This window comes from Lactuca serriola, chromosome 4 (assembly GCF_051521515.1).
Source record: "Lactuca serriola cultivar US96UC23 chromosome 4, Lser_US96UC23_V15, whole genome shotgun sequence".
In the NCBI taxonomy this organism is placed as follows: Eukaryota; Viridiplantae; Streptophyta; class Magnoliopsida; order Asterales; family Asteraceae; genus Lactuca; species Lactuca serriola.
The window spans coordinates 239,939,909-239,953,550 of record NC_136411.1 but is presented as its reverse complement, the minus strand read 5'-3'; the positions used below and the strand labels follow the sequence as shown (position 1 = coordinate 239,953,550).

General features: G+C 32.2%; 1 protein-coding gene across 2 annotated transcripts; it reads right to left on the bottom strand.

Moving 5' to 3' along the window:
* Window positions 1–5,590: 5,590 nt before the first annotated feature.
* On the bottom strand, window positions 5,591–13,294 carry LOC145096873 (serine carboxypeptidase 1-like). 2 transcript variants are annotated; one of them, XM_079034237.1, is made up of 8 exons: window positions 12,896–13,294; window positions 12,532–12,639; window positions 12,119–12,390; window positions 11,712–11,969; window positions 11,485–11,591; window positions 11,329–11,415; window positions 6,079–6,184; window positions 5,591–5,961 (listed from the first exon to the last, which is right to left on the bottom strand). In XM_079034237.1, the coding sequence occupies exons 1-8, from the start codon at window positions 13,266–13,268 to the stop codon at window positions 5,812–5,814; spliced, it is 1,461 nt and encodes a 486-aa protein (XP_078890363.1). In that variant the 5' UTR covers window positions 13,269–13,294; the 3' UTR covers window positions 5,591–5,811. The 2 variants fall into 2 exon arrangements, with proteins under 2 accessions (XP_078890363.1, XP_078890362.1); XM_079034236.1 differs by having other exon boundaries at window positions 11,329–11,591.
* Between the last annotated feature and the right edge of the window lie 348 nt (window positions 13,295–13,642).

Below are 13,642 nucleotides of genomic sequence, written 5' to 3'. Positions count from 1 at the left end.
AACGTTTCCGCCGTTCAGGTTTGGGGGTGTGACAAAAAAGACCAATATTTTATCATTTTATGTTTAAAGAAATAAACTTAAAAAAAATCCAATTAAAATTTTGATGTCAATTTTGAGTCAATACCAGTTCTCCCTTTGGGTCAATCACTCTCATGCATTCATCAATAGGAATAAAACCACATTGTGTTTGAACATTCACCTATAAAAATCAAAAAAGACGATAATGCCCTCTGTATTTTCATCATCAAAAATATCCTAAAACCCTAAACCCTAAGAAATGCAGCTTTGTAGATTTATTGATGAGTTCACTTACACTCTCAAGACCAAGCCCTTCTATGAATGGAGCTCTTCCAGTTGCAATAAGAGCAACATCTACCTGTAACAAATAATAAATTCACAGAGGTAAAATGACCTCCTGATGATCACATGACCATATCCTGAAAAGACTACTATATAAGTGGATAGAAACATGTGACAATACATACCAGTTACATCTTTCTATCTTGAATTTGCAACCATGCAACAAAGTCTTTGTGTTTATTTATCTATTGATTTGAAGTATGCAGAGTATGCTCTGCTAAAAAATGATGCAGAGTTCGTTGCTAAAGAGCCACATTCAACTTTTCTTTTCAACAACTATGTTCAACAAACAGTAAATTACCAGTTGATTTCTTTTACGTACACACTATTCATCAATTTGCAGCTAGTACTATCATCTAACACATAACATTTGCCTAAAATTATGCATATCATCCATAAATTTCAAAATTACCTTCTAAGTTAATCAAATTTGTAAGAACAAGATCTTGGAGGGGATAACCACCACAGTTTTCAAGAAGCCAATAGATCGAACTATGTTGGTAGGAAACATCGAGTGGACAAGAAAAGGAGACGAACCAAGAGGAAATCCAACGAGAATGTTCCTTGGTGTTGCTTCAAGTAAACTTCAAAGAGGGGAGATACAGGTAAGAGAGGCGATGCAGGCGGATGGTGGTGGAGGTTATTTCTAGGGGGAGGAGGGAATTGAGTCGAAGTAATATGGTTTAGGGTTTTGGAGGGGGAAATTTAGAGAGGATGAAAATAAAACGAGGGAACAAAGAAAAAATTAGCGCAGAATGAAAAAAAGGGAGTGGGCCTTTCAGCGACCGATTGGCGATGCCCAAGAAAAAAAATCCTCTGTTTCTAAGAAATCTGTCGCTGTTCCCTAGCTAAAGATCTTTAAATTTGCTACAAATTAGCAAGGGATTCCTTTTGTCGAAAAAAAAAGACCAATCTGTCGCTAATCCCTCGGTAACCCCTCACTAAAATTCTAAAATTAATTTGGTTGAGGTATTTGTGAAATCTGTAGCTGATCCCTCAGAAAACCTTAGCTAATTAGCTACGGAAAAGTTTCGTCGCTGATTTCGTTGCTGAAAGTCAGGTTTCTAGTAGTGTATATATGGCTAGGTTAAAGTGTTTTTTACATTTATTATGTGCTACAATTCACCAATAGGAATTTAGTAAAATTATATTATTATTTAATTAAATAATGATAGATATTAAATGGTTTTCATAATTGTATGTATATTAAATGATATCCATAATTATAATTTTCACTTTATGGAAATTAATTAAATTCGTCATTAATGTCAGCAATAACATTCTTTTAGAATAAATTCGTATCTAAGTTTTTATGTCAGCAATAACACAATTTCAGGACTCACTCACTTAAAATACAATAAAGTTGTATGAAATATGAAGAATGAGGGTGCATTCTAATTGAATATACTCTCGTTCTCCTAGAATACACTTTTATTATTTTATATATGAATTCATTCTTAAAGAATATTAGTAGTGATATTAACGACGAATTAAATTAGTTTCCATAAAAAAGATTTATAAATATAGATATCATTTAATATACATTTAATGTTTACTCAATTTTTATTGGTGTATTCTAGCACACAATAGATGTGAGAAACATTTGAACCCACCTCTCTCTCTCTCTCTCTCTCTATATATATATATATATATATATATATATATATATAGAGAGAGAGAGAGAGAGAGAGAGAGAGCTAGGTTCAAATGTTTCTAGCAAATAGTGTGCCTAAATGCACCAATGAGAATTTAGGAATAATAAATCATTAAATAAATTAAAAAATGGTATAATAATAAACTTACTATATCTAATTATGGTAAAAACTAAGTCAATTAATCTCTCCTTAATTAGTTTAACCCTACAAAGCCAACAACCTTAACCATCGATGGCTTCCTCAAATCATTGATACCTTTGTACCTTAATTTCCACCAGAAATTGATTCATACATCCGAGCACCACCGTCAGCCTTTTATCCGCCATCATGACAACAACTTCTAGATCCTCTATTCGACTACTCTTCTTCCTCATCTTCATGTTTGTCGCCTTCCATCCACCTGATGCCTCCATGCTTACAGATGGTGGCAAAAAATAGATTGATTGAAATAGAATGCCTGAAAGATGTTCGATTAAAGTCGTCAGAATAGGATTATGTCTTTCTTTTGATATCTGATTTTGAGTTTTTGAGCCGACAATATTGAACCATAAGACAACTATTGAACAACAAGACCACAGGTTTGATTTTATCTTTATGTGATTCTTTTAAATCTGTATTTTTTGTCTTTGGTTCTTAGTTAATGCATATACGATGACATATACTACTCTAATTTGTATTTGTGTTTTGGTTTTATTAAAATAATGGATATAAATAACACATACTGAAGTGCACTCTATGTGTTTGTGTTTATGCCTGAGAGAAGTCAGAATGACAACTAAGACTAATGATTGATAACTGTATTGAACAACAAGACCACATGTTTGGAATTGTTTTTATACTTATTCTTCTATGTTTTATTGTAGTGATTTTGAATATAAAAGTCAATTTATGTTAGAATCTTGTTTTGCATATACTGGCTTTAGTTGTTTTGTTTTTCTAAACCATTTGAATTGAGTAAAATTATATAAAATAACTAAAAACTTCTGAATTTTGTAGATAATAAGAAGAAAACAAAAACTAAAAGTTGGTGTGTATTTTTTGTGGTTATATAAGTAGGAACATGTGTTTCTTTCAAATATTCATGATTTAGATATTCTGTTGGAATTTAATGTATGTTAGGATGATGTAAAAATGATGAGGTAACTTATGAAAAAAATATATGTGATACTTCATTCTCAAAGAATGAAGAAAAACAACAATATTCTTTCAGAATTTCGGGATTCAACATCCAAAAACAGCAATATTCTTTCAGAATTCAAGAAGAAAACATGGAGAACGAGATTATTCTAGCAGAATGTTGTTATGTTTTAAGAATGTTATTCATTTTTGTTGATATTCTTTTAGAATATTTATAACTATATTAAAATGTATAAGACTTTTAGTTTGTAAAAATATATATGAATTTGTATTTAAGTTTAGATGTATAAGAATATATTAGAATGTTTGTTATTTTTCAACATCTTATTCAAGAATCTTGTTTTTCTTCAATTATATTCTATTAGAATAAAATTCTGAAAGAGTATCATTCTAACAAAAAATATTCTGATAGAATAAAATCGGTAAAAATTGAAATTGAATTAATTAAAAAATTCAGATTTTTTTAAATTTTGAGAATTAATCATCCCTAAAAATCCGAAAACTTCCTTTTATAAATGTAGTTAATTGTCCAAAATACCGTTTTGCTAAAAATTGTGTGATTATATGGTACATGTTACCCCATTGTAATATCATACACTCTCAAATCATGTTCATTGATTAATTTCATCCGTTAGTCCAGATCTGTGAATTCTGGCACACAATACTTACTAAAAACAAAATAACCTATATATATATATATATATATATATATATATATATATATATATATATGGGAAAAGTGAATATGTGGTTGTTATGTATGTAATATTAGGTATATAACCATCAAAATTAGCTTCATTTTAATTAAAAAAACACAATTTTTTTTCATTGTTAGCTTATTCATATTGCTTTTGAGCTTATATTATTTCTGATTTCATAATTTATCCCCAACATATATGTATTTCAAATGTGTTGTTTATATTAGACGTCTAGTAGGCTTCATAACTTTCTTTGACACCTACCATATGTATACTTGGATGGTTCTTCTTGATGTATTATGAGAAGAAGTTTATTGGGTTTTTGATGAACAATTTCACTTTTTTACTATAGTTTTCTATATTAAATTTGAATATGAAGACTTATAGATAGTTGATAATGTATTATTATACATGGTTTGTGGTGCAAAATTAAATATTTAAAACTCCATAAAAATATATAAAAAGCCTATCGTCTACTCTAATTGAAGATAGAAGAAAGATGATAGAGAGATTTAATTGCATTTTGTTAAAACTACTTGTATGTCTCCAAATAGAAATTTAATACAGAAAAATACATTGGAAGATTGAAATTGTTCATTAAAAAACCTACTAAAACTCTTTCCATAAGCCACCATAGAAAAACCGTACAAGTATGCATAAAATAGGTGTTGAAGGAGTTATGAAACCTACTAGAGCTCTAATAAAAAACACATTCGAAATAGATAGATATTTAAAATGAATCACGAAATCAAATATAATATGAGTTCAAAAACAACAGAAAGAAGCTACGAATGAAAGAAAAATGTGTTTTTTAATCAAAATAAAGTCAATTTTGATGGTTTTATACCTAACATTACATACATGACAGCCACATATTCACTTTTGACATATATATATATATATATATATATATATATATATATATATATATATATATAAAAGTGGGTATATAAAATGGAAATATGTTGTAATGTTCAAGTAAACTATGTCATTTTAATTTGATGGTTCCACACTTAAATTTAGGTATAAAACAGCTTTATATTCACTATCCCCACATATATAAAAGGTTAAAATATCATTTTAATTTTGAAATAGACTAAATTTACAAAGAAACTAACTAAAAATAATCGTTTGTTAATAGTTTTGGAACCACATAGACAGTCTATGAACTTTTTTGAAATTAAGGACCAAATCTAGATTTTTGAAAACTAATATGGACAATTTATCAGTTTTTTTCTTAAATTTATTATGTGTCACTATAGGTACACAAATAGTCATGATAACTAGTGGCATTATTTTCAAAAGGTATATGTTGGAGTTTTGTTTTCTTAAATTTCACCCACTGCAAACGTTACGTCTTTGCCATGTTTCAGATTTTTTAGGTAGTATATATATTGTATGAAGAAATTGTTAGAAACATACAACAGAAAAAAATACGAACAAAGACAAACATAAAATTGTTGATGAGGCCTGTATTTAACATAGTTTATTTAAAAGGAATTTACTCGTTATTAAATTTGGAGTTTGAGGTTACGCGCTCGCACATAAGTTTAGTGAACACAAGACAATTTAGTTTTTCATTTGCAACCCAAGCCACAGGGAAACATAAGCATCTAATCATTTGTCTCGTTTGATAACGTTTAGGGCTCAACATTCATGCCAAAAATTAGGAATACATCATTATTGAAAATTGGTTAAAAATTGATCAGGAAAAACATAAAATGTTTCATTTCATTGGAATGAAATAAAATGGTTGGCTCTGCATGCCCGATGGAATTGACCAATTTCTTTCCATTCACTTTATTTTAAAGCCATACAAAATGATTAAAGAGACATATTTATTATATTATTGTATATAAACATTCAATGCTCAAAATGAACTTGTTATATTTCCAATATGATTGGATACCACTTGCTTATAACTTGTCATTTTTCATCCGGTAAATAACTTATATTAATGGTTATTCAGCCAAAGATGGCGGAAGTTTTCCATGAAGGAATGATGAAATCAAAAGCAATACTCTTTCTGGCTGGTAACTAGGGACTGCATGCCCTGCGCCTCTTACTGTGGTAAGTATAACTCCTTTGTAGCCTACCACATATCCTCCCACCTATCACATTTTTAACATCAACATATTAAATTTTGCTATTATTGTATTGTTTATTTTTAAAATATATATTACTCCTACATTGTTATTCGATGTTATTATTGTTTCAAATATTCTCACCTCTCCATTATAGTACCATGGTCTCCAAGCAGTCTCTATCGGAAGCTTTAACTTATTCACGAAGTACCTTGAGGATGTTACTGGGATCATTCCATCAGTGTCACCACTGCCAATGATTCATAAATCAAGTGTAACTTGTAAGGTGCTTTTATATGTACAATAAACACATCATCGCCACATTAATAAACCATAAAGCTTAAATAAATGTCCACGATAAGGAATATTTTTAACAAATGTTACTTATGGATGAAATAAATATCAATTTAGATGATTATTTCAACGTTTTTTCCGCTGATCTTTTTGGTGCTAATTAAATTAATAACTGAATTTTTAATATATCCATGCTATAGCAAAAGAAATTTATATACAACTTATTTATGGGTCCTACTAAAATTAAAAGAAAAGTTATGAAAATGAAATTCATAATATTAGAATTGTGAAAAGCCCTACGAGCTTGTAAATTTTCAGCCAAAGTAAAATGGTTTTGGGACAAAAAGGTTCTCACAATAGCTAGTTTGATTTAGGCAAAACTTATTTCACTGAAATAACTATCTAATGAGATCCTATTGTGGATGCTCTTAAGCAAATAAATAAAATAATATTAAATATATGAAAGAAAAAAATCTCTATCATTTAGCTTGTAACTTTACAAGGAATGCCAAAAGTCTTTTGAATGAAAAAATCTACCACAAAAGATTTTGACTTACTATTACATGTTATCAGGGATTCGTATGTTAAAGCGTTGTTTGGATACATGATGTTCGAAAAAAGAGACAAAATTGCAAAAATGGTCTCTTTGATGTATTTTTCCGAGGTTTAGTTCAAACCTCGACTTTTTTGGAATGATGGTCTTTTTGAGATTGTTTTGTTGCGTATTTGGTCCATTTGAAACTTGAAATGACTATAATACCCTTAATGTATTTATTTTCTACTTTTTAAAAATTTAATACTTATTTATTTATTTCTTATAATTAAAAAAAGTAAGAGTCTCTCTCTCTCACATACACACACAAGAAAACCCACATAATTATTTTTCTTGTTAAAATTAAAACACATATACATTTCTCATAGTGGTTATATTCATCAAAACACAAGACACAGATATACTGAATGTTCCATATCTAAAGCAAATGTGGAGAAGGGGACTTATTCTGAGTCTGGTCTAACACCCGGATCCCAAGGTACTTCATGTTTTCATTTTTGGCATTTTAAGGTTTGCCATGACGTGGTGGAGGCACCACCACGACGTGACAAGTCAAAATGGATCGTCTACTATATGTGGCCACGAAGTGGTAGCTGACAGATAGAAAACTCTACTTTTTCTAGGTTTGCTCCCTATTTAAAGGAATGATGAGGTTGGGGTTTGCTCACCCTTAGCCTGTATCAGCCTCCTTAAGATCTAAGAAATAGTAATTTCCTTCCTCTTTTATTTTAGCTTTTTTTGGTGTTCTTTAAAGTCCTTGAAGGAAGAAAGAAGAAGAAGTGAGATAGGATTCAACAAGCGACCCCCATCCTCGTTCTAGCACTCTTCTAGACCTTTGTAAGTGTCCGATACTCAAAATTTATCATGATAGGTTGCTAGATCTTTAGTTTTGTCCCTTAATCTTAATTTTCTAGTAAGTTGGATTGGTGAGATCTCATAAAGTTTGCAACTTTATAAATTTCTAGATCGTTTGGTATGATTATGGGTTTGGATTTGAAGTATAGTTGAGTTTTTGAACCATGCATGTAATTTTTATCAAAAACCCCTTATTTTAAATCTTTGTTGCTTCAAGACATGAATTGGACATGCATGTCCATAAAGCAACGACTTTTATGATGATTCTGGTATTAGAAACCCTTTTGAAGTTGATGAGCTAAAGACTTTTTGGAATAAGTGTTTAATGGATGAAGTCATGTCTTATTTAGCCATTTTAGAACCTAGGATATGAGATTTTGACCTTTTGGGTGGTCTTGATCGATAAAGTTGGAAACTTTATCATTCAAGACCATGTTAGACCAGACTTGTACTTTGGAGCTTTTAGGATCAAAGAAAATTGCTTAACCCATTAAGTTATTGGAAACCTAACGCCCACGACATGGCTTTAGGTTACCATAGTGTGATGATTATGAAAAACACGTATGTATGGATATTTGAGGGCCACGTTGTGGCCAAGAATGGCCATGGCGTGGTGGTTGACTAAAGTCAAAACTGACTGTTGACTTTGATCATTGAATTTCGGCTTGAGTTGACTATTGGTCAAACACCTAGTTTTGGAAGAAGAGCTAATGGTTTATCTGGTGTGACTGCATAGATGGAGCATAGCCTTGGTATTCTCATAGTTAGAGCAGTAGTAGTCGAGAATTGATTGACAGGTGGGTCTTCTCATCGTACTTGTGGGTCGAAGGCACCAATACTAGCCCACTGGATTATGTTATATATTATGTTAACTATTTTTGCGACTCTTGCATGTTTGTATGATTGAGTTGAAATAAACCCCAGTGTTAGGCCCCAAGGCGGGGCCCATGATTGTATGGTTGGGTTGGAAGAAACCCCAGGGTTGGGCCCCAAGGCTAGGCCCGTCATTGTATGTTGGGTTGGAATATACATTACGGTTGGGCCCACTGATTCATAAATGCACTAAGCTTTATACTTACAATTTATGTTTATGGTTTCAGGTACTTCGGCGTGAAAGGGAAGGGCTCGGCGTAACAACAAAACATCCCCTCATATTTCTGCTCTTTTGACTAGTGTTACTCTGATGTTTTGATACTTTGTATCATGGCTAACTTTAAGAAGATATGATGTATAGAAACAATGATTTTAAAATGAAAAATTTTATCACTGTTTTTGGGTTGTTACACCCGGATTTGAAACTGAACCTTTATCCAAAAGCTAAAGGGCGGATCTGAAACGAAAACCTACGCAAAAAATCATAATCCGAAGAACACCGCCTGAAGCGAAGATGTACACCACCAAGAATGGCGACGAATTCCAGAGATAAAGAAATCTTCAGTGACCATATCTTACACATATGCACCATCTCCGAAGCTGAACTGAAAGATTTGTAGTGGGTATCTTGATTTCAAAAGGGTTCTTCCAATCGTTGCCTTCCTCAAAATCCGAGTTTATGTTTATTATCTATAATCAGTTAATGGAGCTTTTCTATTAAATGGGATAAAAAAGACGTATCCGATTTTTGAGTCGTGATTTTTAGCATCAGTTTCAATTTTGAATGGGATTGAGTTTTAGTACTTCAATCAGAGGTTGTGAAGGGATAATCTCTGTTAGAGATATTTTCTTCTTCTTTGATGAATATAAAAGTTCTTGAGCACCGGATCCAACATCTACAGTTGTGAAAGTACTATAGGAGTTGACTATTGGTGGTTGTCTTTTTTGACTTTCTTCCGGAACACGATTGGTATTTTCGGAAGAGAAGCTAGCTGAATCTCCTGATATGTTTCACATTTTGGGAAACAAACAAAGATGGTGTGGAAACAAAATATCAATGATTAATGTATATAGAGGGGAAACTTTTAACAATAAATTTAGCTAATTTGTGCTCTTGTAGATTGGCAGATGTTAGGTTAGTGGGGTTTATTCTTTATTCTTTTTTTTTTTTTTTTTGGTTTCATTGGTGGATTAGATGGTTCCATTGAGAATATACTTTAAAGTTAAGGAAAAACCTAGTAGAAGATGTCGATTTAATATATGTTTGTTTGTTTTTCAATAGATTTGGATGAAAGATGCAAATGATGTGGATGAATATTAAGATGATTTAGTGTATGTATGTGTGTGCTTGTTTTTAGTGGATTGGAAAGAAGATGGAGATATATATGTTCTTCAACCCAATAAATCTAAAAAAACAATGGAGAGAGAGAGAGAGAGAGAGAGAGAGAGAGAGAGAGAGAGAGAGAGAGAGAGAGAGAGAGAGAGAGAGAGAGAGAGAGAGAGAGAGAGAGAGAGAGAGAGAGAGAGAGAGAGAGAGATATTTCTTTTTAATATTTATTAAATATTTCAAAAATCTTAAAAACAAAGAAGAAATGCATAATAGTCTTTTCAGCATAGACAGGAACCAAAACCACAAGCAAACATGGTTAAAATGACCATCATTCCAAAAAGTCGAGGTTTAGACTAAACCTCAGAAAAAATACATACCACTGGGATCATTTTTGCAGTTTTTTCGAAAAAATATTTGAGAAAGGTACGATCTCCGTTGACTTTTTTCATTATGGTTATGTTTGGCGCTAGGCCTTTAGGTTTGGGTTGGCGGGTTACGGGATGGCAAATTGGAAACTTCAACCCAATCCGACCCACATAACTCGTTTAAGTATACAAGTTCACAGTTCAGTGGATCAATTTCGGGTCAAAGAGTCAATGGGTTATTTTCGATAATTTTTCACATGTCAAATTTATACGAACTATACATGTATCTAAATTAATTAACAATTAACATTTTACATTTTACATCGACTAAAATGATTGAGAAATAGAATTGGAATGGATGGAAAAATAGAATTGGATTTGGGGTTAGATTGTTAGGGCATGCATGTCATATAGTGTATTCCATTAATTTATAAATAAAATTTTATTTTAATATATATATATATATATATATATATATATATATATATATATATATATATATATAATCGGGTTGGTGGGTGAATCCACGAACCAAACAGATAACCCAACAAAACCCATGAAATTAACGGGTTGGCGGGTCAGAAATCTCAGCCCAAACCCGTTTATTTACATGTTGAGTTACGGGTTTGGTTGAGAATTGGCGCATCACAACTAGTTAAAAAAAACTAGCTTCTTTTTTGAGTTTTTTTAAACTGTCATTTTGGCAAGTCAAAAATTAGCTTTTAAACTAGCTCGCTACTTAGACTAGATTTTCAATGATTTTTTTACAACATTTGAATAAAAAAATTTTAGGAGTTGTTTTACAATATTTCAAATGTGTCCTTAATAAATTATATGAAACTCATTTAGAAATTATCCTAAATTCCATTTTTTATCATTTTATATTTTTCAGGTAGGTTATCAATTAGTTTTTTAACAACCGTCATTTTCTATTAGCTAGTTTGTAAGCTAGCAACTAGTTTTTTAGTAATTAGCTAACTTTTGTGCTAGCTTTTTAACAAATTCAGCAAGTAAAAAAATATAACCGTATATATTTTATATATCTTACCACTAAGTCATGTCTTTAAGTAAAGGAGAAATAATTAAAAAAAAAAAAGGATTGGGTGTAGATTGGGTGGACTCACCTGTATATCCAGAGTCTAATACCATATGCAATTAGCTGATTGATAGTAGGCAAAACAGTCGTTGGGCTATCTGTCCAATTATAATCGCTGCTCATAATAAAGTAAACAGTCAGCCTTTTTATATTGGCTTTGAGGTATTTATAAGAAAAGAGGTACCTGCAATGTGACCATGAGGTATTTCGGGCATGAAGAGCTTCTTGCACTTTTGCTCGATTTAGATATGAAGACACATAACGACTAGAGCAAGGATCAAAATTCTTTACCTGGTTCAATACATCATCTCTTTAAAAGATAGTTCAATTAATTAAAATCCCAGGAAATATTTTATCTAGTTTTGAAAGTTGGATGCTACATATTTTTGTTAAATGGATTAAGAGACTTACAGACGCAGTAGATTGAAGTTTTTGTGTGGTTCGTTCACAGAGTGGTGCATAGATGTTGTAAATATCAATTTTACCAACCTCAGTAAATCCTTGGTCTACATACTGATAGCACTTTTCTGATATATTGCTTAAATTCACAGCATCGTCACAATACCTTTTAATTCCTGCATTTGCCTCATCGGACATTAGGGCATGTGTCCATAAGTAGTCTAGCATCCCTTGAAGATGTGTATTGTCATCTAACAAAGCATTCCCAATCTACAATACAGAAAAGTACACCCATTTAGCACATACAGGACATGATCCTTTTAGGGATTTTTTTAATTATGAGGAAGGCAAATATGACTTTTGCACAAACGAGCTCCTGTGTTGTGCCCTGTGCAGTCCCACGTATGAAAAGTGCTTACTGCAATTCCCTGAAGATTAATGATCGTTCCCTTAGTTTTCTTGTTTTCCGAGAGAATGAGGGATGCGAGTTGAGGTACGTAGTGACCTGCATAGCTTTCACCTGTAATAAAGAAATCTCGGGTTTTGTATTCAGGGAATCTTTGAAGCCAGTTGATGAGGAAAGTGTATGAATCTTTAGCTGTTTGCTTGTCTCCTGTTGTGTAGTCAGACGATCTATTTGAATACGAGAACCCCACTCCAGCTGGCGACTCCAAAAATAGTACATTAGCCTCTGTCAAAATTTTCTGTATTTAGTCTTTCACATTGTATTCACGGAAACACGACATGTAACTGTCTGTTCCATCAAAAAAGTGGGACATGTACTCGTTTTTTATGTGGAAAAGACATAAATCTCCTCATATTTTTTTGTTACCATTGTTCCATGCATAATCATTGCGGTAGAGTGTTTTCCCATCACTGTTGACTCGGAAGGGTCCAAGTTCTTCCATGGCTCCATATCCAAACGACGAGCATCCAGGTCCTGTACATTATCTTAATTACTAGTGGTCAATTTCAGCACATGTAAATGATGATGATTTATCATATAATATTCCATGATGAGAATAAAAGATATTCATGCCTTTTGCAAGCATTATTTTGGTGGCATCTTTTTTTTGGTGGAACAAAAAGTTAAAGTTCAATTCATATTGATTCCAAAAATTGGTTAGGACAACATGTAAGCTTATAATTTGTCATGGGCCCATTTTAGTGGTAGAATGAAACAAAAAACGCATTACCTCCATTTAGCCAGAGGAGGAGAGGTTTGGTTGATGAATTGTGAGGTGATTCAACAAAGTAATAGAACAATGCCCTTCCAGCCTTTAAATCGACTGTTATATAGCCTGCAAAATGATCAAAGTCCACTTGTGGTTGACCTGGAAGCCTATCAACCCTGTCTGCTTCCTTTGATCCTTGTTGAGGTTCAACAGAAAGTATTGGAGATAAGTTTGATGTATCTTGTTCTGTCCATGTTTCCCCAGCTGGCGGATTCTCTGATCTTCTTGACTCGGTCAATTGGTTGAGTTTGGTGATCTGGTTATGCTTCTTTGCCACTGAAAAAAACAGAAAATATATTGAAAAAACTATTAAAAAATTACAAATTTGGGCCATTTTACCATTTTATGACTGGGTGTGTATGTATGTGTCTCTTTATAGACTTTGTTGGAGACATGGTTGGTTAGATAATGCTCTGACGTCATTTATAGTGCACTTTGGGATTCCTGGTAAATCTTTATTTCACATTTTTAAGGGAGTCGAGGTTGAAAATTTTGAATTGTAAATTAGAAGTTTCCGAAATCACTGTTAAAGGCTTTAGCAACAAGATGTCGTGTTGAGCGTGTTTGGCAACACTAGCGGATAGCGTGAAGTTGGTAGTAGGGTAGCAGGTAGCTGCTAGCTAGTAGTGTTTTGTTCAAAGCTACATGAGATAGCTTTTAGATTTGAACGTTTTTTATAACATAAACGTTAAAAGTTTGTAGTGTCAA